At 37.3% G+C, this 26,443-nt stretch overlaps 1 protein-coding gene across 3 annotated transcripts in view; it reads left to right on the top strand.

Moving 5' to 3' along the window:
* Gabra3 (gamma-aminobutyric acid type A receptor subunit alpha3) overlaps positions 1-26,225 on the top strand; it is a 157,782-nt gene extending 131,557 nt beyond the window's left edge. For all 3 annotated transcript variants that reach the window (XM_090326831.1, XM_090326830.1, XM_090326832.1), the window contains exons 8-10: positions 3,121-3,273; positions 15,756-15,967; positions 23,946-26,225. In XM_090326831.1, the coding sequence (XP_090182957.1) occupies positions 3,121-3,273; positions 15,756-15,967; positions 23,946-24,281 (701 nt within the window). In that variant the 3' untranslated portion in view covers positions 24,282-26,225. The remainder of the gene's footprint in view (positions 1-3,120; positions 3,274-15,755; positions 15,968-23,945) is intronic.
* Positions 26,226-26,443: the final 218 nt, after the last annotated feature.

Raw genomic sequence — 26,443 nt, 5'->3', positions numbered from 1 at the left:
AAACTATTCCAGATAGAAAAGGCTTCCAGAATTCTTTTCAAAAAAATTTTGTGTGGGTCATAGGGCTTTCATTTGGCCTAGGCATTGTCCCTGAGCTCTTCAGCTGAGCCCTACAGTTGAGCCAAGCCCCACCACCCATTTTCTGGAGGTTAATTGGGCATACGAGTCTCAGGTCCTTTAGTGCCCTGGCTGGCTTTGAACTGTGATCCTCAGATCTCAGCCTCCTGATTAGCTAGGATTTCAGGCATGAGCCACCACGCCAGCTCATAATTCTTTTAATTTAATTTAATTTTTATCGTAATGAATAAAGGGGTTATAGTTATATTTGCCAGATAGTAGATGCATTATTTCTCACACATTGATACCACTTCTCATGTTTTTTGTCCCCATTTTCCTCTCCCCACCCCCTCCCAATCATCTTGCTTCCCCCCTTCCCTTTCCTATTTCAAATAAACAAATAAATGTATATAGAATATGTCAGGTAACAAAGTCAGGTACTGTAAAAATAAGAGATTAATGAAAGGGAAACAAAAGAGAAGCGAAATCACAGTACATTAAGAACAACAATCACACATTATAAAGCTCTTGTTTCCATATCCTGGCGGTCCTTTCATTTAGCCTCGTCCTATATGGCTTTATGTATCTAGATTTTGTGCTATTGTAATCCTCTGCTAGGAGAGTCCAAGGTTTGTACTAATTATTACAAATGAGGCAAAGCATTGAACCTATATTCCTTTCGATCTGGCTTACTTCACTTAATATGATTTTTTCCAAGTCTGTCCATTTTTTACAATGTAATTCTGATCTCTAATTAGCATAAAGCCACGCTTAGAGACATACAGAAGTGGTTGAGTGCCAGCCATGCACACGGAAGTTGAGCAAGACCATGAGACACTGAAAGAAATTTGAGCATATTAGTTCGGGCAACCTAGACATTTTTTTTGAAAATAGGAAAATCTATTAATATTGAAAATTTGGGGAATAAGGAATGGGAAAAGTAAAGCCCAAATTTGCACACGTTAGAGAAGTGATATCCAATTTATTGTCGAGTATATAGATCTATAGGTGTGTAGAGACATCCATGGCACTTACAATAAATTACTACAAGCTGGGTAGCACAGATGCATGGTAATATTTTTCTTAAGACTAGAAATCTGAAATCAATGCATGTCAAAGGTTTTGTCTATCTGGAGCTCTGAGATTGTTGTATGATTCTTCTCAGTTCAGTGCTGGCCAGCAATCCTTAGTGATGCTTGGCTTGGAGGTACCTCATCCAAGTCTTTGCCTTTGCCATCAATCGTGTTCTCCTTTGGTGTGTCACTCTCAACTTAGAAGACTATCAGCCATACTGAATTTCTGTTCATCTTATTTCAACAGGTCTCCTGATTACTAATTATATTTGAAAGAACCCTTTTTTCAAATAAGGTCATATAATAAGGAAATGTGGGTGAAGAGTTGACTGTATCTTTTGAAGAGACATAATCTAACCTATAGCAATTAGAAAGACCAGGCAGAAGATACAGATTAGGGATGATCAAGTTTAAGGTATTGAAGACTGAGCCTTGATCACAATGCTGAGAGAAGGGACAGAGGTAAGGGAGGAAGAAGATGGAAAAAGGCAGAAGAAAGACATATAAATCCTGTATCCTGATGTGTCTCGAGTTTTAAAAATTAAAGGAACCATCTTTGGAGACAACAGAGGTCAGGGAGTTCAAAGGGAAATTTTTCTTCTGGAAGAATGTAGAGAAAATGGGAAGAAAAGGAAGATTCCCTGTTCTCTATGCAGGAGTGGAAGTTAAAGGAAAGATTAGTGTGTCTTCTGGGCCTTCGTTTCTCCATGAGTACAAGCTGAGAGTTCAGAGCTGTTCTCTGTGGGCTTTTCTATGGTTTTAAACTTCTACAGTCTCTTACTTCTAACTCTACTGTTAGTTTCTTGTAAACAGAAACCGTGTCCCCAAAGTACTGACCAAAGCTCCTTTATATTAGAATATTTCTGATCATTTCATAAAATACAGACTGGTAGACACTTTCATCAAAGCCACTAAATCTCTATACATACATACACTTTATATTTTAAGAAGTCAAATTTGTCCCTTTAATTTCGAGTAAATACAAAGAGTGACAATCCTAACATTCTGAGCCAAATTTTTATTAATCATATTCCCCCAAAGCATGGGTTATAAAAGCTGGAAGAAAATGTTTCTAATTGAAGAAGTAGGCAGTCATTCTCCTATCTTACAAGGCTCGTGAGAATAAAATTATTTTGAATATTTTAGTTATCCCTAAGTAATGATACAAAGGAGTTGTTATGCAACAAAGTAGGTTATGGATACAGTGCTTCTTGATCACCTCTTTCAACATTCTCACCCATCACCACCCAACCTACCTCTTTCCTCACATTTCTTAAATTTTGTGTTAGGTATTGAACTTCTCTTTACCATTTAACAAAGCGTTTATGTATATAATACATCTATCTTCATCTGTGTTCATCCCTTTAACATCTTCACTTCCACTCGAGGAACCCACTCCCTTGTTTTTCTTAATTGCGTGGCGTATACACTGCATTCTTGCCTGAAATTTCTCCCCTTCCCCCTTCATTCTTCAAGTCCTCTCCTGCTCGCCCCGCCGTCCCTCTTACAAGTACCTATTTCCTAGTGTTTCTTTTGTTGGGATTTGACTAAGACTTTCTAAAAAATTATACTATTTCAACACTCTCTGGAGTCTATTCTACTTCCCTTAATTCATTTGTAACCACTTGCATACACCCAGTGTGTTTATTTATACAAATGAAATCTTTTTTTTAAATTTCATAACCTGTAGCACAGTGTTTTAGAAGACAGAATAATTTCTCATTATTTATTGGAAGAATGTGATTTTATTGGAATGAACTTGTATCAAACTTGCTCTAAGGAAGCTGCACTGGTACACTGCCAGCATATTTTTTCACAATGTAAATATACCATTTCATGATTATTAACATCTAGTTACGTGGGCTAGGGAGGCACTGTGATATCATATGTTGATTATAAAATTGGAGAGCTTAATTAATGGAATTGAGGCCTGAATCACTTTAACAATATTTATGTGACTATATGCTGCCTAATTTTACTTTCTCTTAAGGAGAATATGTAGTCATGACAACCCACTTTCATCTGAAGCGAAAAATTGGCTACTTTGTGATCCAGACCTATTTGCCATGTATCATGACTGTTATCCTGTCACAAGTATCTTTCTGGCTCAACCGAGAATCCGTTCCTGCCCGCACGGTCTTTGGTAAGTATTGCTTTATGCGGAATCAGGGAGGCACATTTTCCAATTGTGCAGTGGCCAACTGTCTAACGAAGGATGGAAGACCCACTGGTGGAAATACAGGAGCAACTGAGCTGATGTCCTCTGCCTGCTCTTCTTTCTTCTTGGAAATATTGAGGTTTGAACTATAAGCCTCATAATTGCTTAGCAGATGATCCGCCACTTGAGCCATGCTTCTATACACTTTCAAGTTATGTTTCTACATAATGTTGTAGATTTGTGCTTAGGCTAGTGTGCACTGCAATCGTCCTAGGAAGGCATCCTGATTAGTTGCGATGACACTTGTACACCCCCATGTGTACATTTTAATCGGTTGAAATGAGGTCCTGTGAACTTTTTTCCAAGGTTGGGTCCTAACGATCTTTCCCTGCAGCACAGCTAGGATTTGAGGCACAAATCATCCATGTCTAGCAGCGACTCAATTCTTAGCAAAGCATTTGGATATAGTGAGACGTCGGACATAATCAAAAGATTGAAATGCTGCCAGAACTAGAAAGTAAATAGGAACATTCAGTGGAAAAGAAAAGGAACTTAGTACACAGAGTAGGTAAAGTAAAGGCTAAGAAACCAACCTGACAAAAGACAAGTTATTGGGGGCTTTTTAACTGTTTAATCATCGTGGGGCTTGAACTTTGGACCTGGGCACTGTCCCTGAGATCTTCAGCACAAGGTTACTGCCCTGCCTCTTGAGCCACAGCCACACTTCCCTTTTTAGTGGTTAATTGGAGATAAGAGTCTCTAGTTCTTTAGTCCCTGGGCTGGCTTTGAACCTCAATCCTCAGATCTCAGCCTCCTGATTAGCTAGGATTACAGGTGTGAGCTCCCAATGCCCAGGTAATTGTGGGCATTTTAAGGAACCATGTTTTTTAATGAATATCAGACTTTGCTTTTTGTCCTCTAGCTTTTTGAGGGCATAAACTAGACTACTTTCCTCAATTGTACCTACAACCAGTGGAATTTACTTCAGCATATGTTTACTGATTTGTAGGTAGAAGTTTGCATATCATTAGTACTTTTTCTTTAGAGATGTAAAACAGCTAAAATATCTATCTATCTATCTATCTATCTATCTATCTATCTATCTATCTATCTATCTATCTACATTCCCACTATACTGCAAGAGTTTTCAGTGTACTATGTAAGGTAGATATTTAGTTTTGTGCCCATTAGGCATTTCTCCTGCTCTCTTGAAGCTATAGTATATAATTAAATCAATAGGAAATGATATTATAGACAGAAATAGTGTTTTAGGTCTGCTCTAAGAAGACATAGCAATGGAGAAGAGAAAGAATAACCTGCAAAGTAGGAAAAGGAATAAAAATCATTAAGAAAGCCAAGACACCATGGGAGTCAAGAGAGGAAAGTATGTAGGAAGCAGAACAAGTCAAGGGTATGAATCCTACTGGGAATTGTGATATATCTGGGTGCTGGAAATGTGGAAAAGAACAATTTTAGTGATGGGAAGGGAACAGAAGCCACATGGGAGTGCCCACTTGTTGTCTACTGTTTGATATGGAACAAAGTAGATAATTGAAGTATATTCCTCTTCAAAACTCTATAAAAGCCCAAGCAGAGTATATTTTTAAATAAAAATCTGATCTCCTAAAACATTAGAGGTTCTACTGAGAGGCCCAAATACAAGAAAGAAGGGATTGTTACTAAGGTAGCAGGAGGACAGCTGTTTTTTAAGATTATACAAGAAAACAATGAACCTAAGTTAGATTAAGAGTTCTAATGAAGAAAATGATATATTGAAGAGTGGCTTCCAGTGATATGTATGTCCAGGTCTCTATGACTTGGACATGTGATCTTCCATGGCAAAAGTAATGGTAGGGCTGGACAGGGCGGTGCACACGTGTAATCACAGGTACATGAGAAATGCAGACAGGAGAATAGCAATCCAAGACAGGTCGGACAAAGGACAAAAAAACTCCATACAACCCTGTGTCAAAAACATACCTGTAGTGGCAACAAATATCTATTATCTCTGCTACTCGACAGGCAAATGTAAACCGGTCTGAGGCTGACCTGGGAACAAATATAAGACTATGTAAATAAAAAAGCTACAAACAAAAGTGCTTGGAATGTGGCTCAAGGGTAGAGTGATGGTTTAAGCAAGATACTCCAAATTTAAGTCACATTTACACATGCCTAGACACACACACACACACACACACACACACACACACACACACACACCTGCACACAGTCGCACAGGCAGTAACAGATAGTAAACATAGATGTGATCAGTTAAACTTCTTAACATGGAATTTTGGATGATCATGATGGACCTTAAAGGCAATGCCAAGTATTCTGAATCTGACAAAACACAAGGGGATTTGACTATGGACGAGGAAGCAATGTAGTTATAAAGACAGAGGATTAGAAGTTGGTTCCACGTTGGTTTTGAAATGACAAAGGGCCCATGTACCCAGGAGTGAAATCAGTATAGCTTTGGAAGCTGGGAAAGGCTATGGCTTATTTCTCTAGCACCTCTGGAGGAACTATGTGTTTATGTGCTGATACATTCATCTTAATCCAGTAAACAGATTTCTCACTTCTGCTGTCCAGATCTGCAACAATAGATTTATGCTGTTTTAACTCACTAATTTTGTGGTATGTTGTTACATAAGCCATACAAAATTAATAGCAACTCTTCCCATAAATCCAGTATCATGGAGGAGTTGTGCCCTTAGTGGGAGAAAATGCTACGAAAACACTCTACCATGCAGTACTGCAAGAAGAAAGCATTTTGATTTTCGCCTGGGCACTGTTTGAAATATATAGATTCATTGAAAATTTATTTTTAATTCTAACTTGAGTTCACACTAATTTAAAATTCTTAGTTACAGTAATTGTATTGATACAAAAACCTCCAAGTTAAACTGTTAATTTAAAAAGTGATTGCAGAGATTTTATGTAAGAAAATAGAACCAAAAATAGCCAATATTCCCCTGAAGAAGAGCAAGGCCAAGAGACTTGCCTCACAGGATGTCAGAATGATTAAAAAGCTGGAGTAATTAACCAGTGTTATTGACATAAAAGAAAGAAAAATACAGACACACTGGAGAGAGCCTAAAACTAGATTACATATATGGAAAGTGATTTATCACAAAAATGGCATTGTGAGCCCTTGATCTGAGATTGATTAGGGACTTAAACATAAAAATAAAAATATGATCCTCTTAGAAGAAAATATAAAATAATATAGTTGCAACTTTGGATAAAAATTCTTAGTGCATAAAATTAATAGGAACCAAAGTGCAGTTCATAAAACTACAAATTTCTGATTATCAAAGAGAAATGTTAGAGCTAACAAAGATCAAACAGGCACAGATGACTCAAGTCCATAATCCTAGCTAATCAGGAAGCTGAGCTGTGAAGATCAATCTCAATTCAATTTGACAGGAATGTTATGAGACTCTTATTCCCGATTAATCACCAAAAAAACAGAAGTGGAGATGTAGCTAAAGTGGCTGCACCAGCTTTGAGCATAAAAAGCTAAGAACCAGGACCAGCACCCAGAACTTAAGTTCAAAACTCTGTACTACATACACTTGCACACAAACCGCCCCTGTCATGCACACACACACAATATGAAAATATATATTTTTACATATGTATATATAACACACATTTATATATAAAGCACATATATGTGTGTATTTTGTGTGTGTGTATATATATATGAGTGTATATATGTATATTTAAAGACAGGATAAAACACTAAACACTGAAAATTAGGGAGATGTACAGTAATATAGTTGAAGGGTAAACTCGTTTAAAGTACACTTTATATATCTATGGAATTATTACCATAGAATTGCCCTGTATTATTAATATCTGCTGATTAAAATACAATAAAGCAGAAATCAATATTCAAGGAAAAAAGAAATACTAAGCCACATCCTGGAGTACAATATTGCACCCATGTGTAAATCTGATGAAGGACCTATATTCATTCTACTGATGTCAAGAGCTCTTGCATTTTAATAAGAATCATTTTATATGATCATAGCTATTGAGCCATGGTGTTCCTCTCCTAAGAATAGTCTCTTTTGTTCTTTAGTGTTCAAATGCTTAATAGTGCTGTTTAATAGTCCAAATGTAATTATTTGTCTTTCACTATCCATTGGATTAACTTGTAGATTTACAAGGACATTCTAGTTTTTATAAATGAGGGAACCATGCAGCCTATATTTCTTTGGGTCTGGCTTACTTCACAGATTTTTATTGTACTGCTGACAGTTATTTCTGTTTTCTTTCTAATTTCTCCTTTGGTTTATTTCCTGTTGTCAGTGCTTTCGATTTCTGTACCCTTTGTCTTCTATAAAACTTTATCTGATTCAAAGAAGGGAAGGGTGAACCAATTCAACAGTGATATTACACACTATGTTGGAAAGGAACTTTACAAATTGGGGGGGAAGGAACTGGGGAGAAAAAGTGAGAAAATGAATGAGGGAGTAACAGTGCTCAAAAAGAAATGTACTCATGTGAGGGGAGCATGGCCTAGTGTTAGAGTGCTTGCATAGCATGCACGAAGCCCTGGGTTCGATTCCCTAGAACCACACACACAGAAAAAGTCAGAAGTGGCACTGTGGCTCAAATGGTAGAGCACTAGCCTTGAGCAAAAAGTGTCTATAAAGACAGTGCCCAGGCCCTGATTTCAAGCCCCACGACTGACAAAAAAAACAGAAGTGGTGCTATGGCTCTAGTGGTAGAATTTTAGCCTTGAGAAAGCCCAAGGACAGTGCTCAGGCCCTGAGTACAGGCCTGGAAAAATAAATGTACTCATTACCTCACTCATATAACTGTAACCTCTCTATATATCACCTTTACAAGGAAATTTAAATTTGAAAAAGAGCTTTTACAATTGAGTAAAAAAATGCAAGGAATTCAGTTTTACAATTAAGCAGAAGACATGAAGAAATATTTCACCAGAGAATATAAAAGCTCCTCTAAGCATACAAAGAGATCCTTAGCAGCATTTTTATGAAAGAAATGTAAACTAAAATCTCATGAAGACATCTGTTCCTAACTATCTTGAACAATTTTAGATTTCATAGATTGCTGGAAGGGATGTAAAATAGTACCATAAGCTTGGAAATAAATTTAACTGATTCTTATAAAGTTACAATATATTCTCTTTCCTAGATATATACATAAGTAAAATGAAAATTACCAAAAAATTATAAAAAAAACTATGAGGGGATAGCAATGTTGCCTAGTGGTAAAGTGCTTGCCTAGCATGCATGAAGCCCTGGGTTCGATCCCTCAGAACCACATACATAGAAAAAGCCAGAAGTAGTGCTGTGGCTCAAGTGGTAGAGCTTTAGCCATGAGAAAGCCTAAGGACAGTGCTCAGGCCCTGAGCTCAAGCACCAGGACTGGGGAAAAAAGAATTTGTTACTGGTTTATCTCTTCTAGAATGTCCTGGGACTGGAAACATGATATATGTAGACTTTGAAGTCTGGTGCTTTTTTTGCTTATTAAAATACATCTAAGATTGCACTTATCAGTGGTTCTTTTGTTTATAATTACTGATAAAAGTTACTGAACGAATATACCATATTTTAATGCACATTCATTAGTTGAAGAACAAAATAGGTATTTCTAGTTTTAAATGTCATGAATATGATTAATTAAGCTTCTGCATACTAGTTTTAGGTAAATATCAACTAAGAATAATACTGGTAAATTAAGTGATATGTAATGCCTTATTTTACAAAAGAAAATAAAAAATAAATAAAAGTAATCAGACTTGGAGCCGTGGCTCAAAATTATAGAGCAATAACTTTAGCAAAAGAGCTCAAGGACAGTGTACAAGCCTTGAGTTCAAAATGATCTACAAAATCAAATAATAAGACATAGTGAAAATACTTGAATTTCCAATAGGTACTGTATAAGAATTTTAGTTTCATCGTATTATCACTGATGTTTGATATTACCATTTTCTTTTGCATTATTGTTTTGGCCATTGTAGAGTTTACAAGTGAACTTATATTGGTATATAAGTTTGCAATTAATGACTAGTAGTATCTTTTCTTTTTACTTGTGCTTATTTGACATTCATTTGTGCTTATTGTGTCATTTTTCTGGGTCTGTCTATTCAAACTTTTCATGTATTTTAATTGATTAAATTTTTTTCCAGTAATCTTTACAGCTCTTTTGTAGTTGTACAAAGAGCACTGGTTACATATTTTACTTACAGTTTTTCCTGCACTGAAGCTTGCCTCTTCATTATTTTAATAGTGAGTTTTAAAGAATAAAATTTATGAATAGAGAATTAAGGTTTAAAGCAAAATTCAAAAAAGAATTATGACAAGAATTTTACTTATAAAAACCCCAAACTATAAAATATCCAAGTGTAGGGCCGGGAGTTTGGCCTAGTGGTTAAAGTGCTTGCCAAGCATGCATGAAGACCCGGGTTCAATTCCTCGGTACCCCACATACATAGAAAAAAAAGCCAGAAGTGGTGCTGAGGCTCAAGTGGTAGAGCTCTAGCCTTGAGAAAGTCCAAGGACAGTGCTCAGGCTCTGAGCTCAAGCCCAGGACTGGCAAAAAAAAATAAATAAAATAAAATAAATATCCAAGTGTAAATGCATAGATAAAATAACGGGCACATGCGTACATACAGAGAGAGAGAGAGAGAGAGAGAGAGAGAGAGAGAGAGAGAGAGAGAGAGAGAGAGATAATACATTGATGATTATTAACTCATATAATGTTAGGGATGAGTCTCAAAAACATATTAGTCTGAAGGATCTAGACACAAAATAATACAGACTGTATGAATTTATTTATGTAAGACATTTCCAACAAGTTTCCTTATGCCCACTTTCAGTCAATCTGTCACCTTGGAGGGAGCCACAGCTTTCTCAATACCATCATTACTTATTCTTCCATGTTTTATATACTGATTTGGTTAGCCCTTGTACAACTGTTTAATTTGTCCAAAGACTTAAAAATGTACAAACTCTTTTTCTAGTGTATGTATATTATACCCCAATTTAAAATACAAATCTGCTGATTCTCCAGATATTTGATTTATTGGGTAAACTTTCAGACAGCCATAATGAATATATTTAAATAGGCAAAAGTAATGTGAAAATTTTGGGTGATACATAGAAAATAAATGTAATGAAGAAGGAAGAGGGAGAGAATGAGTGAGTGAAGAGAAATGATATTTGAAATTGTAGAACTGGAAGGTAAAAGTTCAATGATTTCTATATGGATAGGACACATTACCTAAAAAAAAGATGGAAAAATATAAACAAAAATACAGGATAAATTTCTATTATAGTGGTATATTTTAAAACAATATGTTTTGGGTCTCAGGTGGTATTGCTTTGGTATGAAGACTAATAAAAGTATCTAAAATACAGAAAAAAATTAAAGGAATTCCTAATATTTATAGCTCTCCAAGACTATTAAAATTTGGCTTAGTCTTATGAAATTCTCCTTTCTCTATTTTACCAGTTTTATGTATGCCCATTCTTCACTGAATCCTTTTGTCAGTTCCCTAATTTTTTAGAAACCATATCTTCATTTCTATTGCAATCATTCCTCCAATTCTTAACTGTCAATTGGTATGTTTAATATTTTAATTGAGACAGTTTTTGTATGCTTGAACACTTAGTTGTTTATTCACAACACTGAAAACTCTGCACTGTTTGTGTATAAATTTTCTTTTTCCTGTTACTATTCTTAACTGAGTATGTATTCCCTTGGTTCTGTTTCAGAGGCCTAAGTATTAACTGAGCAAAAAGCAAATTCCCAAAAGAGTAGAATTAGAGAAAAATTCTTTACATGGAGTAGTGATAGACTTTGTGGTTATTTCTTAACTTTTTTTTAAAAAAAACTTAATTTACAACTGAATAAATCCTCAATTTTCAAAATAAATACAGGATAAAATTAGGTACAGGATTTACTGGAAAATAGCAATGAAAATATAATTGGAAACTATGGAAAACATAACTTCCTGTAAGATAGATTAAAATAGATGTAAATAAGGACATATCATAGTGAATCCTCTGAAAATCAAAGTCAAGGAAAACTTTAAAGAGTTTCTTGTAAAAAGATACATTGCTTTGCAAATTCTAACATATATTGGTAGCTGACCTCCACAGAAACAAAAGATATTTTCAGACAATAATAACATAATGCTAAACATTGATTATTGTTAGAGTGTCACTAAAGGAAGTTCTAAATTTTATTCTTCAAACAAATGGAAATATATCCTGTAAGGAAGGTTGAAAAAAATAAATATATATTTGCTAGTCCTGAGGCTTGCACTCAGGGTCTGGGCAATGTCCTTGGGCTTTCTCAAGGCTAGAGATCTACCACTTGAACCAGAGAACCACTTCCAGCTTTTTTCTTTGTATGTGGTTCTGGGGAATCGAACCCAGGGCTTCCTGCTAGGCAAGCACTCCACCACTAGGCAACACTCTTGGCCTTGAAAAATCTATTTTCAAAAGAAGAATGAGGCCAGGTGGGGTGACTCACACTTTTAATCCTAGTCAAGAGGCTGAGATCTAAGGATCCCAGTTCAAAGCCAGCCTGGGCACTAAAGTCCATGAGATTCTTATCCCCAGTGAACCACCAGAAAACTGAAAGTGGTGCCGTGGCTCAAGGGGTAGGGTAGACTCAAGCCCCACAACCAACCAAAGATAAAGAATAAATATATATGGGTGGCAGATGAATATCAAATGTCTGAAATAATAACAGTGGCTTCTATGGCAAAAAAGCACATGTAGAATAAAATATTAGGGTATAGCATAATCAAAGCTTGAAATGGAGATGCATAGAAATTAAATGATCTGTGGACTTGTGTTTGGGGGGGAAACGATAAGTGTCAGGTAAAATCATAAAAATTAAGGATACACACTAACTAATTGCTTTTTCCTCTTCTAGGAATGCAAAATAATAAAGTACCTCAAAAATGAGTTTGGCAATGTTATAGAAAACTACTCATATGCTTTCCTATACAGAGTTGGAGTTCTACTGCTAGATATTTGCCAAGATAAATGAAAGCAGATGCTCACACAAACATATAAATGAGATTATTCAAGTACTATTTTTTGCCAGTCCTGGGGCTTGAACTCAGGGCCTGAGCATTGTCCTTGGACTTTCTCAAGGTTACAGCTCTACCACTTGAGCCGCAGCACAACTTCTGGCTTTTTCTGTGTATGTGGTACTGAGGAATTGAACATGGGTCTTCATACATGCTAGGCAAGCATTCTACCACTAGGCCAAACTCCTGTCCCCTCAAGTACCTTTTTTTTATAGTACTTGAACTTTAGAAATAACTTAGATGCCCCTTAATATTTGAATACAAAAAGAAATTTGTTGTATCAGTACAATGGAATACTATTCTGAAAATAAAAGAAATACAATAAAGATAGATGTGATAACATAGATAAATGTAAATATCAAGCTGAATGTAGAGAACACAAATGTGTGCATACTGTAGGATGTTTATATGAAATGTGAACCTATAGGGGGAATGTAATCCATAGTGAAAGAAAGCCGATCAATGATTACTTGAGACCAAGGATGTGAAGGCCTATATAAAGGTACTTGGAGAAAGAGTAGAACATGGTGTCATGACACAATAGATGTCTCAAAGCAGCATAAATTTGCACAAAACCATGATCATGAAGGGATGTAAGGACAACTAGAGATCAAGAAATGTGGAACCCAAATTTTGTTCTCTTGACTTTAAATTATTAAGAAAAAGAACATTTGCATTCAGTGAAGAAATTGAAAATACAGGTGAATTCACTAGTCATAGAGCAGCAGAGGATATGTTGCTGTGTCTTAAGTGCTAGAGCACTAGCCTTGAGTACAACAAGGCTCAGAGACAACATCCAGGTCTTGAATTCAAATCCCACAAATGCCAAAAATTAGTGTAGCAGAGTGGACTATAGGATCAGATTCAGCAAGGTATTTTGCTAAACAAAATTTACAAGTAGCTTTTTCCCCATAGGAATGTGTGAAATGAATAGGTGCATGAAGCGTGATTAATCCTGATCATTTCATGGGGACAGCACAGGGGCTCATTTTGAACAGTGGGATGTGCATTTTTTTGTTGCTTGTGGGACTGGGCGTTGTCCCTGAGCTTTTCAGCTCAAGGCTACTACCCTACCCTTGGGCCTGGTCATTGTCCCTGACCTCTTCAGCTCCAGGCTACCACCCTACCCCTTGAGCTACGGGGCCACTTCCCATTTTCTAGAGGTTAATTGGAGATGAGTCTCATGGACTTTAGTGCCTGGGCTGGCTTTGAACCGTGATCCTCAGATCTCAGCTTCCTGAGTGGCTAGGATTACAGATGTGAGCCACCACACTCAGCTAGGTCTGCAATGTTTTAAAATTTGTATCGCAAGTATTTACTTCCATAAAGCACAAAATAGGCAACTGGTAATATTTTAAAATTAAAGGAAGCAATAAATACCTATATTTGACAACACTACTGATACAATTAGTAAAAGAAAGACATGCAACATGTTTTCTGCAGATTAAAATTTATTCCATTCAATACACATGTAGTTTGGTTAAATAAATACATGCTATCTGTTACATTTCTTTTGGCAGTTAAGGATATATTACTAGAAGTGTTCCAAGAAAGGCTTTCTAGATGAATCTTGAAGAATCATCTCTGGAAAACAGGCTGAATCTGTCTATCCATGAGGTGTACTGAATGCTTGATTGAGTGTCCTGTTGGCTCTGGGTAGCCAAGAGCTCTACATAAGATGACAGTTCTAATTAAGCCCCAGAGACTACAGCTCTAAAAATCTCTTCTGAAATAAAGGACAGAAAACGTCGTAGTATAGTTTTCTCCAACCAAACACTACTACATTGCTAAGAATGTGCCAGGGTGGGTAACTGCATTTGATGGTAACCACAAGTGAGATAACTTGTTTTTTTCATAAACCACTCTTTCCTTGGAATGATCTGAGGATGACTAAGCCTTAGGTCTGTTATCAGAATTTATGAGATCACAAATTCTGATCATTCCTTTACAATGATTAACTTTTTGGTTCATTCTTGATATGGTTTAAAGTGTGTTTTTATTTTTCTTTCTTGATTATTCCCTGTGTAGTTGGTGCAAAGCTGCTCTTTTAGGGTTCACTTACATAGCTTTGAGCCTTGTCTAATCTAGATTTTCACATCCACAGCAAATAAGAGCAAAATAAGGAAGGAAAGCACAGAGGCTACTATACACATGCCTAACTCGGGGTAATTATAAGCCTCAGTGCTTTCTCTGTTCGTTTTTCATCCCTGATATACTTGACTGGGGTCACATTTTCATCCTTTTCAACCTGCTAACACTCAGCATGAAGTTCTAATCATCTGTTTGAATTTGAATGACTTTGGTTTTAGCCACTGTAGTATGAAAATGCTACTATATAGAAATAGTAGGTAATACTCATACATGGAGAGAGCAAAGACATAGAAAGGTTAAAAGAGTTGCCAAGATTCAAAACAAGTAAGCACAAGTACTTCTAAATTGTGGCATAGTGCTCATGGAGACTATATAATTATTTCAAACAAGTATGAAATTATCATTACAGTAGTTAGCAATACTATAATTATTCTACTATTGCTATAAAATCATAACATTATTAAAAACAAAAATTAATAATAGTAATAGTCATGTTCATTATAGAGGGTACCACATATGCAGTAGTCCTGTCATGTATTATGATGTAGATCTTTTCTTTAAATTAGTTTTTATCTACAACAGTTTCTATGCTTTTCCCCTTTTTGTGGTTATTTAAATATATCAAATATTCAAATCTATATAAGCATATGATATAGATTTTATAAATAAAGGTCTTCAATTCTATAAATAATTATTCCCTGAACTTGAGGCTTCCTTTGGGGATTCTGTAGAAGAGCTACTAGGATGAGGGGAGGGTTGACCATCACAGGAAGTCATGAGGAATGCACACATTTCTATGGTCATACTGGAAATGGGCAATGCCAAAAACATTGCAGCCACCCTTTCAGGTCTTTGAAAGCCTGTAACAGAGAACAGAAGTTAGATATTTCCTGTGCTTTAACGGAAGTATCATTGACCTCAACCAGTGGCTGATGGTTAGAAAATGCAGATTTAGCTCACATATAACCTTTCCTGATCTAAAAACTCCCTTATGATGACATAAGCTAGTTATTCTTCAATAGAAAAGTTTAAGCAGGGCCAGAGGACAACTATGACAAGTGTTACAGTGAAGATTTCTATCATTGTGCCAACTGGGCTATAGTAGTTACTATGTTATCACCTTTACAATCCATAATAACACAAATGAATAAATAAATGCATAAATAAAGGAGATATCTTGAGTTGGGTAATAAAAAGCACTTCCTTTTCAGTAGGAAGTTGGTTACCTCATTAAATATGAGTTCAATGTCTTTCAGACCCATTTGGTTGTCATGTTTTCTCTTAGGTGTCACCACTGTTCTCACCATGACCACATTGAGTATCAGCGCCAGAAACTCCTTGCCTAAAGTGGCGTACGCCACGGCCATGGACTGGTTCATAGCCGTGTGTTATGCCTTCGTATTTTCTGCGCTGATTGAATTTGCCACTGTCAACTACTTCACCAAGAGGAGCTGGGCTTGGGAAGGCAAGAAGGTGCCCGAGGCCATGGAGACGAAGGTGAGACACGGCAAAGGAGGGACTGAGAAGCACTTTTTTCAGAGGACTGTATTGGGACCAGGAGTGAGCAGTCTACAGCTTGCAATAACTCAGCAGGGCTGTGTGCTATTCACTGGGTCATCAATCCACCTCTTGACTGGAGTGCTTCTTTGCAATCTAGAATTTGGGCTGAGAATAAAGGAAAGAGGTCTGGTGTCATGGAGAGTTTGTGTCTTGTAGTATGAGTTCAAATAGGTGTGATGCTTTTGGACTCAAGGGAAACAAACCCACGATACAAAGTTGCACAGAAGCTTGCACACTAGTAAATAAACAGAACACCAACTTGACTAGGGCCATCTCTGCACTCGATTTCTTCATGTTCCCCTCACAATCAAACCCACGTGACTCTCAGTCCTTCTCTGCTTTACTTATTTTGTATTATACTAAAAATGCTATTTTGTTGTCCCCTTGACCACTGAAGATTACCTTCTTCAAGCCCCAAGTGAAATGCTATTTTTCTCCCTAGAAGCCGCCTAGAATCCCCTATGTAGATTTAGATTTTTGTGGAATGGCATTCCTAATAGAAGGACTTATCTGTCTTTAAATTTTTTGCCTCCCTCCTTACTAGAGGAGGAAGAAGAGACAAATTAAGCAAATGAGACTGGTAGAAATTAATCATAAATGAAGTTCAATCGATAGTGTTTCCCCTGCGTGCTTACAGTTAGTCTAGGTATCTACATCTCGATGAAGATTATCCAAAGATAAAAAGAACACACAACTGACAACCATGACCCCAGAATGATTCTAGGACACTTCAAAGGATCACAGGGAAGACAAATGATAATAAAGATTTAGTAGACACGGGTGAATAATGTATTCCAGAGATACAGAAAGGGGACTTGGCAAGATTGGAAATATATGTTTACTACATATTGGAGCACAACTTTGCTATAAATTAAGAAAAAGTGTTTTACTATACTTAGCCTAGATGTTACTTTTTGCACTTCAAATCTATTTACTGTTCTGTATCCTTGGTTATCATCTGAATCTGTGCATGCCTCCACACATGTATTAAAAGATACAAAGAAATTGGTATATTTATCCTGCATCCTGCCTTCTTTCTTTATCAGCCTAATTTTGTTATGTTACTGTTTGTCTTGCCAAGTTGTGTAACATTTATGTTGTGTTCTCTTTCTGCCACAGTAACTCTAAAGCCTATAGCTGTTTTTATACTTTTAAATTTAAATGGGAACAGTCCTTTTATCCAATTTTCCATTCATTGCTTACCTACCTCAAGGCTATCTTCTAAAACCTTAAGAAAGTCTCATGGGAATCTCATATTTTGAACTTTTCTGCACATGTAAAATATCTGGTCTTTGTGTTGAGCTATGAACTATAGTTAAGCTATTATATCATTTATGGGTCACATTTTCTGATGACACTGTAAACATTGATTTGCATACTTATTTCTGGCACTGAATGTTGTCATTAAGAAATATATATAAGACCAACTTAAGAACTTTGGACATCACAGGAAAATCTACTTAAATCTATACATTTTACTTTTAAATGCCAGTTCCTTTTACATGGGTATATCCTGATCATTCTATATGGATTTTTCCCAGGACATATGCATTTTTGGCCTTGTATTTCTCTGTCTTCTTCCTAGAAGAAAGATTATGATTAACATAGCATTGTTTTTTTTAATTTTTGGTCTTCTATATTTATCATTTTTCTCTAATAATTTTTAACTTGTTTCCATTTTATTTTCACTCAATTTTCTCAAGCTTAACTCTTGCATTCCTGATCATGTTCAATGATATCTGTGGTACTAGTATCATGTCATATAGTTATATTATCTTTCACAATGTATTTTTATGTATTCTATGAGTTCTACAGTAATCGCTTGATGACCATTTTCCTCCTTTATGTCACAGCATTTCATCCCTTCCATGATCAATTTTCTTTGGTTATTACTTGAAGTTGCAATGAGAATTTCTTTATTAGCCCTATGGTGTGCATTAATTCAGAAGCATCATTTTAGGAACTGCCATGAGTAAGCAGGACAGTGGTGAGTACTTGAAAGTGAATAGTATACAATTCATAATTGAAACATCATAGATTGTCTCTATCAACTCTTATGGAAACTCCCTGTATTTACTCTGCTTCTAATCAGTAAGAAGTTTTCCTTACTCATACGAAAGCAGTCTGTGTATGGTAGAGGTGTATGTGCATGTGCCTGCGTTGCATGTTTGTTATTAGAGCCCTTAATTCTCCAGTTCTACCTCCTTTGCCATTATGTTCTGGCCAAACAGAATCAAAGAAACTCTCACTGCCAGAATGAAACAAGAATCATTTGTTGCTTCTCTTAGACTACTTTATCTACTTATTGAGATTCTGTTCTTGATATAAAGAACAGAAAAGCAGTATTCTCAGTGCATCTTTCACCTTGGCCTCATTTTCAATTATTCAGAAGCCCTTACTTTGGGATATTATAAAAGATTCATCAAAAATTAAGTCTGGGGGCTGGGGATGTAGTTCAGTGATAGTAGGCTTGCTGAGCATATGCACAACCCTGGGTATAAAGCCAAGCAACATGAAACCAAAACAACAAAATCTTCATCTTGTTTATTGTTTTTGATTGGTTCCAAAGAGAAGGGAGCAAAGGTGTCCTGAGTCTTCAGTGGTAAACTGAAAGATTTCTAGATAGTTTTTAAAAGCAGTTAGCAACAATGGCTAATATACAGCTTGAATTCTCTAAGAAAACAAATCATGTCAAAACAACATCACAAACTTTTTTTTATAAATTTTAATAAACTAGTATCCGAAGTATTCCCACAGCTTTTTCAAGACAATTTGATATAATTTTTATTATGTTCCCATGATCAATAGAAAGAGGATGAAATAATATATTGAAGCTACTGTGGTTAGTTTCCCAATAGAAGTCAAATAGAATTCACTGATGGATTGACATCAACCTGACTGGAGCCCTCTGGCAAGAATTTGTGCTGCTTGTTCTTTGACTCTAACCCCTGAAAATGTTGTCACCAATGATTCAAACATGTAATCCAGTAGCAATTAATGCTAGTTAGGAGAAGAGTATTTTTAGAATTGGGAATAAAAAAGAATTTCTGAAATTTGAAAGGGCAAGCTGAAATTCAAAGACTAATACATGAGAGTAACACGTGATAGATGACATATGAATTCTTACATATAGTTATAAAAGTTCTGAAGTGTAAAAGCATAAGACCTTTCCTCCTTCCCTCTTTTCCTTCCTCCTCACTTTCCTCTTTTCCTTCCTCTCTCCCTCATTTCTTGTCTCTGTCTCTGTCTCTGTCTCTCTCTCTCCCTCTCTCTCTGTGTCTCTCTCACTCTGCCCCCCCACACTCTGTCCATTCATTTCTTCATGCCTTCCTAACTTCCTTCCTTCCTATTTTTTGCCACTACTGGAATTTGAAATCAGGGATTCATCCTTAATTTTCTTGCTTATGAGCTGGCATTCTGCCAGGTAAATTATGGCTCTGGTCTGGCTTAATTTGGAAGAGTCTTTCTCATTTTTCCTCAGGAAGGCATCAAATTGGAATTATGCAGATCTCAGACTCCTGAGTAGTAAAGATTATTAGTTTGAGACTAGCACCTGACTTGTATTAGTAGTTTCTTGAGAATGCACTATATCATTTTCCTTATCGATCATGTCCTTGTGCATCTTTTTGTGGGCAGTGGGCCTTGAAATCTAGGGCTGGACACTGTCCTTGAGCTTTTCAGCTCAAGACTAGCACTCTACCACTTGAGCCATAGCACCATTTCCAGTTTTCTGGTGTTTAATTGGAGATAAGATTCTCATGGACTTTCACGCTCACGCTGGCTTTGAATCACAATCCTCAGATCTCAGACTCCTGAGTAGCTAGGATTACAGGCCTGACCACCAGTACCCAGCCCAAAGTTTTGTTTGTTTGTTTGTTTGTTGGGGGGGTTGATTTTTGCCAGTCCTGAGGCCTGAACTCAAAGCCTGAGCACTGTCCTCGGGCTTTCTCAAGGCTAAAAATCTACCACTGAGTCACATCACCACTTCCAGTTTTTTCCTATGTATATGATACCAGGGAATGGAACCCTGGTCTTTTTGCATGCTAGACAAGCACTCTTATCAGTATGCCAAACTCCTGACCCCCATTATGCATTTCTAATTGTGAACAAAGTTTCCAATTTCTCCATATCCTTGCCAAGTCTTTTTATTCATGGGTTTTGTGCAGTAAATAATTGGAGTTGAACCAAAGGCCTCACATATGCTGGGCAAGCAGTCTACCACTTGAGCCATCTACCTAGTTCTCTTGTTTGCATGATGCTTTTGAGAAAGGGTGTCAACACTAATTTTGCCTGGGCTGGTCTCAGACTCACTATCCTCTTGCCTCTACCTATGTAGTAGTTAGAATTACATTTTTGCACTGTAACACTCCATCTTGTTTTTAAATAGTAGGTATCTTGATAGATTTGGGTGTGTATGCCATTCTGATTTTGATTTGCATTTTCCTAATAGCTAGTAGTGTTGAGCATCTTTTTATGTGTCTGTTGGCCATTTGTGTTAATAGTTTCTTTGGAGGATTCCTATTCTAATTTAAAAATTGCATTGACTTTGTTATTGTTGATTTGTTCATCTTTGAATCTCACATAGCATATATATTCCATTACTTTACACCATTCCGGAAATTGAGATCTAATACTTGGAGTGCCTATAATGGGGGTTTACAGAAGAGGCACCAAATGGTGTTAGTGTATGCCCAATGTAAGTGTTTATTGGGTTTCAAATACATTTAGGATCTAATAGATATCTAATTAGCACTTTGGGAAGAGAAAATGACAGATGTGCATCTGAAGAGGACTGTTGAGTTGTGTATGCATTTATCTATAAAACTTGTTATCACCTAACCTTAAAATGGCTCTTACAAGAGGAAGACATTCTGGTTCTGAAATCACACTGCTTGAGACAATTTTTTTTGCAAGATTACATTTCAGCCTTTTAGCATAGACATTACCTCAAGATGATTATAGATAATGGTTCCTGTGTAGCACAGGTTTAGAATCAATCACCTTGAGAATTTCCAGAGGGGTTCATTTTTCATTGAAATAAACATTCATTGTAAGTCTTAGCCAGGCAGCTGAGAAGGGATGTAATAATAAAACGCCAAGTTGGTCAAAGTCAATGTGTATCTACCAAATTTCTGAGCAAAGAGAATATGTTAAATATTAGATGCAGAATTGGGAAACCATTCCCCATTAGTCTCTATCTACTGTTCTCCTGTTGTCACTATCACAACTTTTACTCTGAGTTGTTTATTTAACAGTGAAGGCAAAATTATAGCAGCCACTTAAAATGTGTTTTGTTGGAAATAGTGAGAAATTAAAAAGTAATTTTCCTTCATTGTATAAAACTCCCTGTGATGAAATCAATTGCTGTTTCATCATACCTGTAGAACACAAAATATCACAGAGGTAAAGAAAGTATTTATTATTTCAAATGACTGTTTTGGAGACCTGATCATGAGATGACTAAATGAAATAGCATGAAATGTAGCAAATTTAAGGTAGAGCCTTTATTTGATTTTTTTAACTTTTCTTCATTTTTGGTTTACCCATGGGGAAAAAGAAATTGCTAAGCAAATTAATAAGTAAGTAGGAAAACAAGTAAAACACTATTTTATTTAATAGCAAGAGCATTTAACAACAGGGTTCTATTCACACAATGACTTTGGTAATTATAAATGAGTCTCATGTAGTATTTAAAGCATTTACCAGGTCCTTAGAAATCGTGTGGTTCTATCCTCCTACATGTAGTAATGTGACTGTAATCCTCAACAACAAAAAAACAGCATTGGTTTTTAAATGTCCTATTAGTCACACTGTTTATTTACTTATACCAATGCTCCCTCATCTTACACAGTTCCCCTGGCTGGCAGAAAAACACTAAAGCCTCCAGTAGCAGGCAGTGCAGGAGCTAACACTCTATTACTTGAGTCACAGTGCTACTTCTGGTTTTCTTGTGATTAATTGGAGATGAGAGTCTCACAGGGACTTTCTAGAACTTCCCTCTGCTTGTCCATAGTATCATGCCATTGAGCAAACTTCTTGGCAAACTGTGCCTTGGGCCTATGATGTGGTCTTTCCTGCTCTTCAGCATTTCCTCAGCCAAAAATCCCATTGTGTTTTCTGAACCACTTTCCCCAAAACCTTAGGTACTTGGTCTGTTCCACTAGTAAATTCCCATAAATATTTGCTCCTCGCTGTTGGAGCTCTATAACACATCATACGATGGAGATGTGTTCATAAGACTCTCTCCCACAATGGTCTGAGAGCTTCTAGGAAACAGAAACTGAAGCTGATATAATTTATCTATTTATGTTTTATTGATTTTAAATTCCATTTGTTTCATTTTATAATTTCTTCCTTCTATTTCACATTTTTAAATTATCTTTAAATGATTTTACAAAGGTGTTTGAAGTCAACATGTCAGTTTGTAAATACAATGCCTCTTGATCAGTGTCATCCCTTACCACATGTTTTAATCCTAAATAGTTCTTGGCCCAGTAGATAATCCAAAAGTGTTTAGCCAAATTTATTTTTAGTATCAGGAATGTAAACCTGGAATGATGTCTCAAGGAGAAAGATTAAAAGGGTGTGAACTATGCAGTACAGAAGAAAAGAAATAAGAAGAGAAGAAAACAGACAGCCAAGGAGAAGAGGAGCAGACACATCTAGGAAAGAAAGAAATATGACATGCTTCCTTGAAACTGGGAAGCAAAACGTCATCAGGCACAATAATGTAGAAAAGAAGAAAGGGGGAAAGAAAAGAAAGGGCATATGAGGAGTCCAAAACTGTGGCATTTGTGCAATGCATCTATATCCTCTTTTCTTTAGATCCACCAAACACTAGAGGGACAAAATGAGTTAGTGTCACAGCAAGTTGTGTGTAGACAATGAGCTAGTAGCCATGTGCTGTCTTTTCTGATGCAGGCCTTAAAATTCCCTCCTCTTCCCTATTCTGCAAAATGGGAGGTACAATAATAGTCCATATATTCACTAACTACATATATGTGAGAACAGATGGACATGTGTGTACTGCCTTTCTACTGTTTGTTTGTGGTATTTTTAGTCTGAAAAATAAATGCAACCTTCTAGAAAAGTGTATAGTCCTCTATAGCTGTCCTGGCCTTGTTGTTTGTGTCTGAAAGGGTCATTTGCTTAGCTCTGTGAGGAGGCCGTGGCTCCTACATGTAGCTTCACAAAAATAGAAAGTCTGGTTGGTCTCTCAGCTTGCTGACTACATTTCCCCTGCATGAAGGATGGAGTGTTGTTGTAATGATGCAGGTAACCATTGTGAGTATAACACAAAATGGTCCTGCAGACTTACCATGCTCTTTTCCTCACAGGGAGTGGCGGTTACAGCCTTTTGGAGCTATTACTTAGGTAACTAAAAGATGGCTCGTGCTTCTACAAAGCAGCGGAGTATAGCCCTGGATGAAAGCCAAGGGCCCAGATTACTAGTGTAGGTTCTGCCATTTAGTCTGTGGCTGAGTTTTCTCATGTGTAAAATGAGAATAATCTCAGCTACCGTCCTCACAGGGTTGCTGTGTGGATGAAGTCATGCGATGCGGATGTAGAATATTGCACACTTTTCCAGAGCTTCGTATCACTATGCTGTCTTGCAATCCTCTTCATACTCTTCATACTCTGCCAAATCATTTGATTTTTATTTTAGCGATAAACTGAATTCTCCAGGAGGCAAAATGACTTAGCCAAAGCCACATAGGTACAAAGCCAGGATGGATACACATCTTCCATTTTCAAATGAGTAGCAGTAGGCACAAACCTGGCTACATAGTGGGTCCCTAGGCCTTGTATGAGAGCTTCTCTCATGGCTCTTTCTCCCTGTGGCCTCCCAAGGCACTGTGGAATGAATTAACTAGCTTTTGTTCTTCCCCTTTGCCTTCTTTTTCCTGGTCTTTAGAAGAAAACACCAGCAGCCCCGACAAAGAAAACGAGCACTACTTTCAACATCGTGGGGACCACCTACCCCATCAATCTGGCCAAGGACACCGAGTTTCCTACCATCTCCAAAGGAGCTACTCCCAGTGCCTCCTCAACGCCAACAATCATTGCTTCCCCCAAGACCACCTATGTGCAGGACAGCCCGACGGAGACCAAGACCTACAACAGTGTTAGCAAGGTTGACAAAATTTCGCGCATCATCTTCCCTGTGCTCTTTGCCATATTCAATCTGGTGTACTGGGCTACCTATGTAAACCGGGAGTCAGCTATCAAGGGCATGATTCGAAAGCAGTAGGTAGTAACAGGCAGTGCTGTATATCCCCATGAAGCATCCAGGCTCCCAAACCCCACAGCTCCACTTCTCATGTTTCAGGATTCTTTCTAATCCTCTTCCAAGCTGTGAAAGTCAATTCATATTTATGAATCTCAGTGAAAAATAAATCCTGTCCCTGGAACGTTGCTTAGTATACTGTCAAAGTTAAACACTGCCAGTTGCTCATCTTAGTCTGCCAGTGTCCCCAAGCTGAGGGTACTGCATGTATTTTGTTACAATGTGACCACTGCAGAAAGAACAGGAAGATGCTACTCCCTATAGTGGAGGCCTTGGATGTTTGAGAGATCCAGGATGATATTCTGATTGTTTCAATCAAGTAATTTTAAACTCACGACAGAACCAGGCTGCGCTATCCCATAGACTCCTGTCCACTGCCTTCTATGCCCATCTATAATAATACCTACCAGGCACAAGAACAGATAGCACAATAAGCCAGTGTTAACCTCTGAACGCGGCCAAAATTCCCATCTTGGCTTTGAAGTCCTTAGTGACAATTCAAGTTTGCCATTATCAACCATGTATAGCCCAAACAGACTATGTGGAACAACGTGGCATCAAGATAGCGGGCTCCAACAATTCTGGCACCTCAGAAAAGATGTACCCTCCTTGACATGTCTGTTCTTCAAGAAAGCCCTCTTCCCCCAATTCCTTTGTCCCTCTTTGTAACCAGCTAGAACACTGTTGAGTTTGGGGGCATTACTGCCTACAAACTCATAAGGAAAAAAAAAAGGTCAAAAATTTTAAAAGAAAATATAGAGACAAGAACCAAAAGACCTAGTTCATTGTCAGCACAAGAATTCTTAAACAATAGGGGAGAGAGAGAACAGCTTCATCTCCCTAAAAAATACTGGCTTGGCAATAAAAAGAGGGAGTAGGAAATAAAGACTGGATTATGACTGTAAAGAAAGGGCCACTGGGAGATGAAAGTCAGACTCCTCCTTCCACATCCCTCCCACTCCACCTCCCTCCCTCACCAACACCGGAGCGCTTTGTTCTCTCCATATCCAGCATCTCTGATCGTCTGCAGATGGCAATTCTTACAAGGAGGGAATTGCAGGTTCATATAAATATCTCTAGTCATTTTTTTGACTTGACTAAATCATTATCTTTATTACCGATTTTATAATGTATTATTTAGAAGCCATTTGATCTCAGTGTGAGTAAAACGGACAGGAATAAATACAAAATTTTTATAAGGTAGATTAACTGAGTTCCAGAAGTTTGAATAATTTATCTGGACTCATTACAAGTGTCTTCAATAAAGAACTATCTCACACCCCTTTCGAAAGGCCAAAATGAAGGGAAGACTGAGAAGCCAGGTCTACATTGACCTCTGAATGAGCACAATGTCAGCAGGGCCTTCTTGGTCATGAGGGAGGTTTGGACACCACAAAGGTCTTTTGAAAGTTACGCTGTGTCAGCCAAGAAGCCCATTTCTAGTAGTCCTGGCTGAAGGGAATGAGACTGTTTATGACGGCAGCCCCAGCCACTTTGGATGTGAATACTTGTAGAATTCCAAGGCAAAGGCACAGATGGCGCCGCAAGCAAATCTCCCTTTCCACCCTCTGAACAAAACGCATCTCCTCTCCTCTCCTAAGGGGTATCTCATTAGCTGCTGGTTGCCTTTCCTTCCATTCTTCCCCTCTGCCCTGCTTCCTTGCCATTGCTGGGATAATGCATGTCAATCCCACAATTCCTAAGACTGTGTCTGTAGATAAATCTGTGACTAGAAGAGTGTACTTTTGTGGATATGTGGGGATGGGGGGGTGGGATGGGTGGGGCTGTTCATGATTGTCTTAGGAGATTTAGAATGGAAACCTGACCTTTGCCTCTCTGTAGAAATTGTGTTTCTAAATGCTTTGGTGCAATGTTTAGCGGCTGTTTATTAAACCCTTTCTGAATTATTTTCTGGTTGGAAAACTTTTATTGATGCCTCCTTTCCTAATATAGACCCAGCCCTTACTGTGTTCTTTCACTGTCCTCAACATACACACACACACACACACACACACACACACACACACACACACACACACACACACTAGCACCACCTCTAATTTCTTTTTCAGAAAATACTAACTTTTTATGTTTAACTAGTATATAAAGGCATTACTATTCAACAA

The sequence above is a fragment of the Megascapheus bottae genome, chromosome X (assembly GCF_031878675.1).
Source record: "Megascapheus bottae isolate mThoBot1 chromosome X, mThoBot2.hap1, whole genome shotgun sequence".
NCBI classification, from domain to species: domain Eukaryota; kingdom Metazoa; phylum Chordata; class Mammalia; order Rodentia; family Geomyidae; genus Megascapheus; species Megascapheus bottae.
Note: the sequence above shows the minus strand (reverse complement) of the source record. Positions and strands in the feature narration are given on the sequence as shown.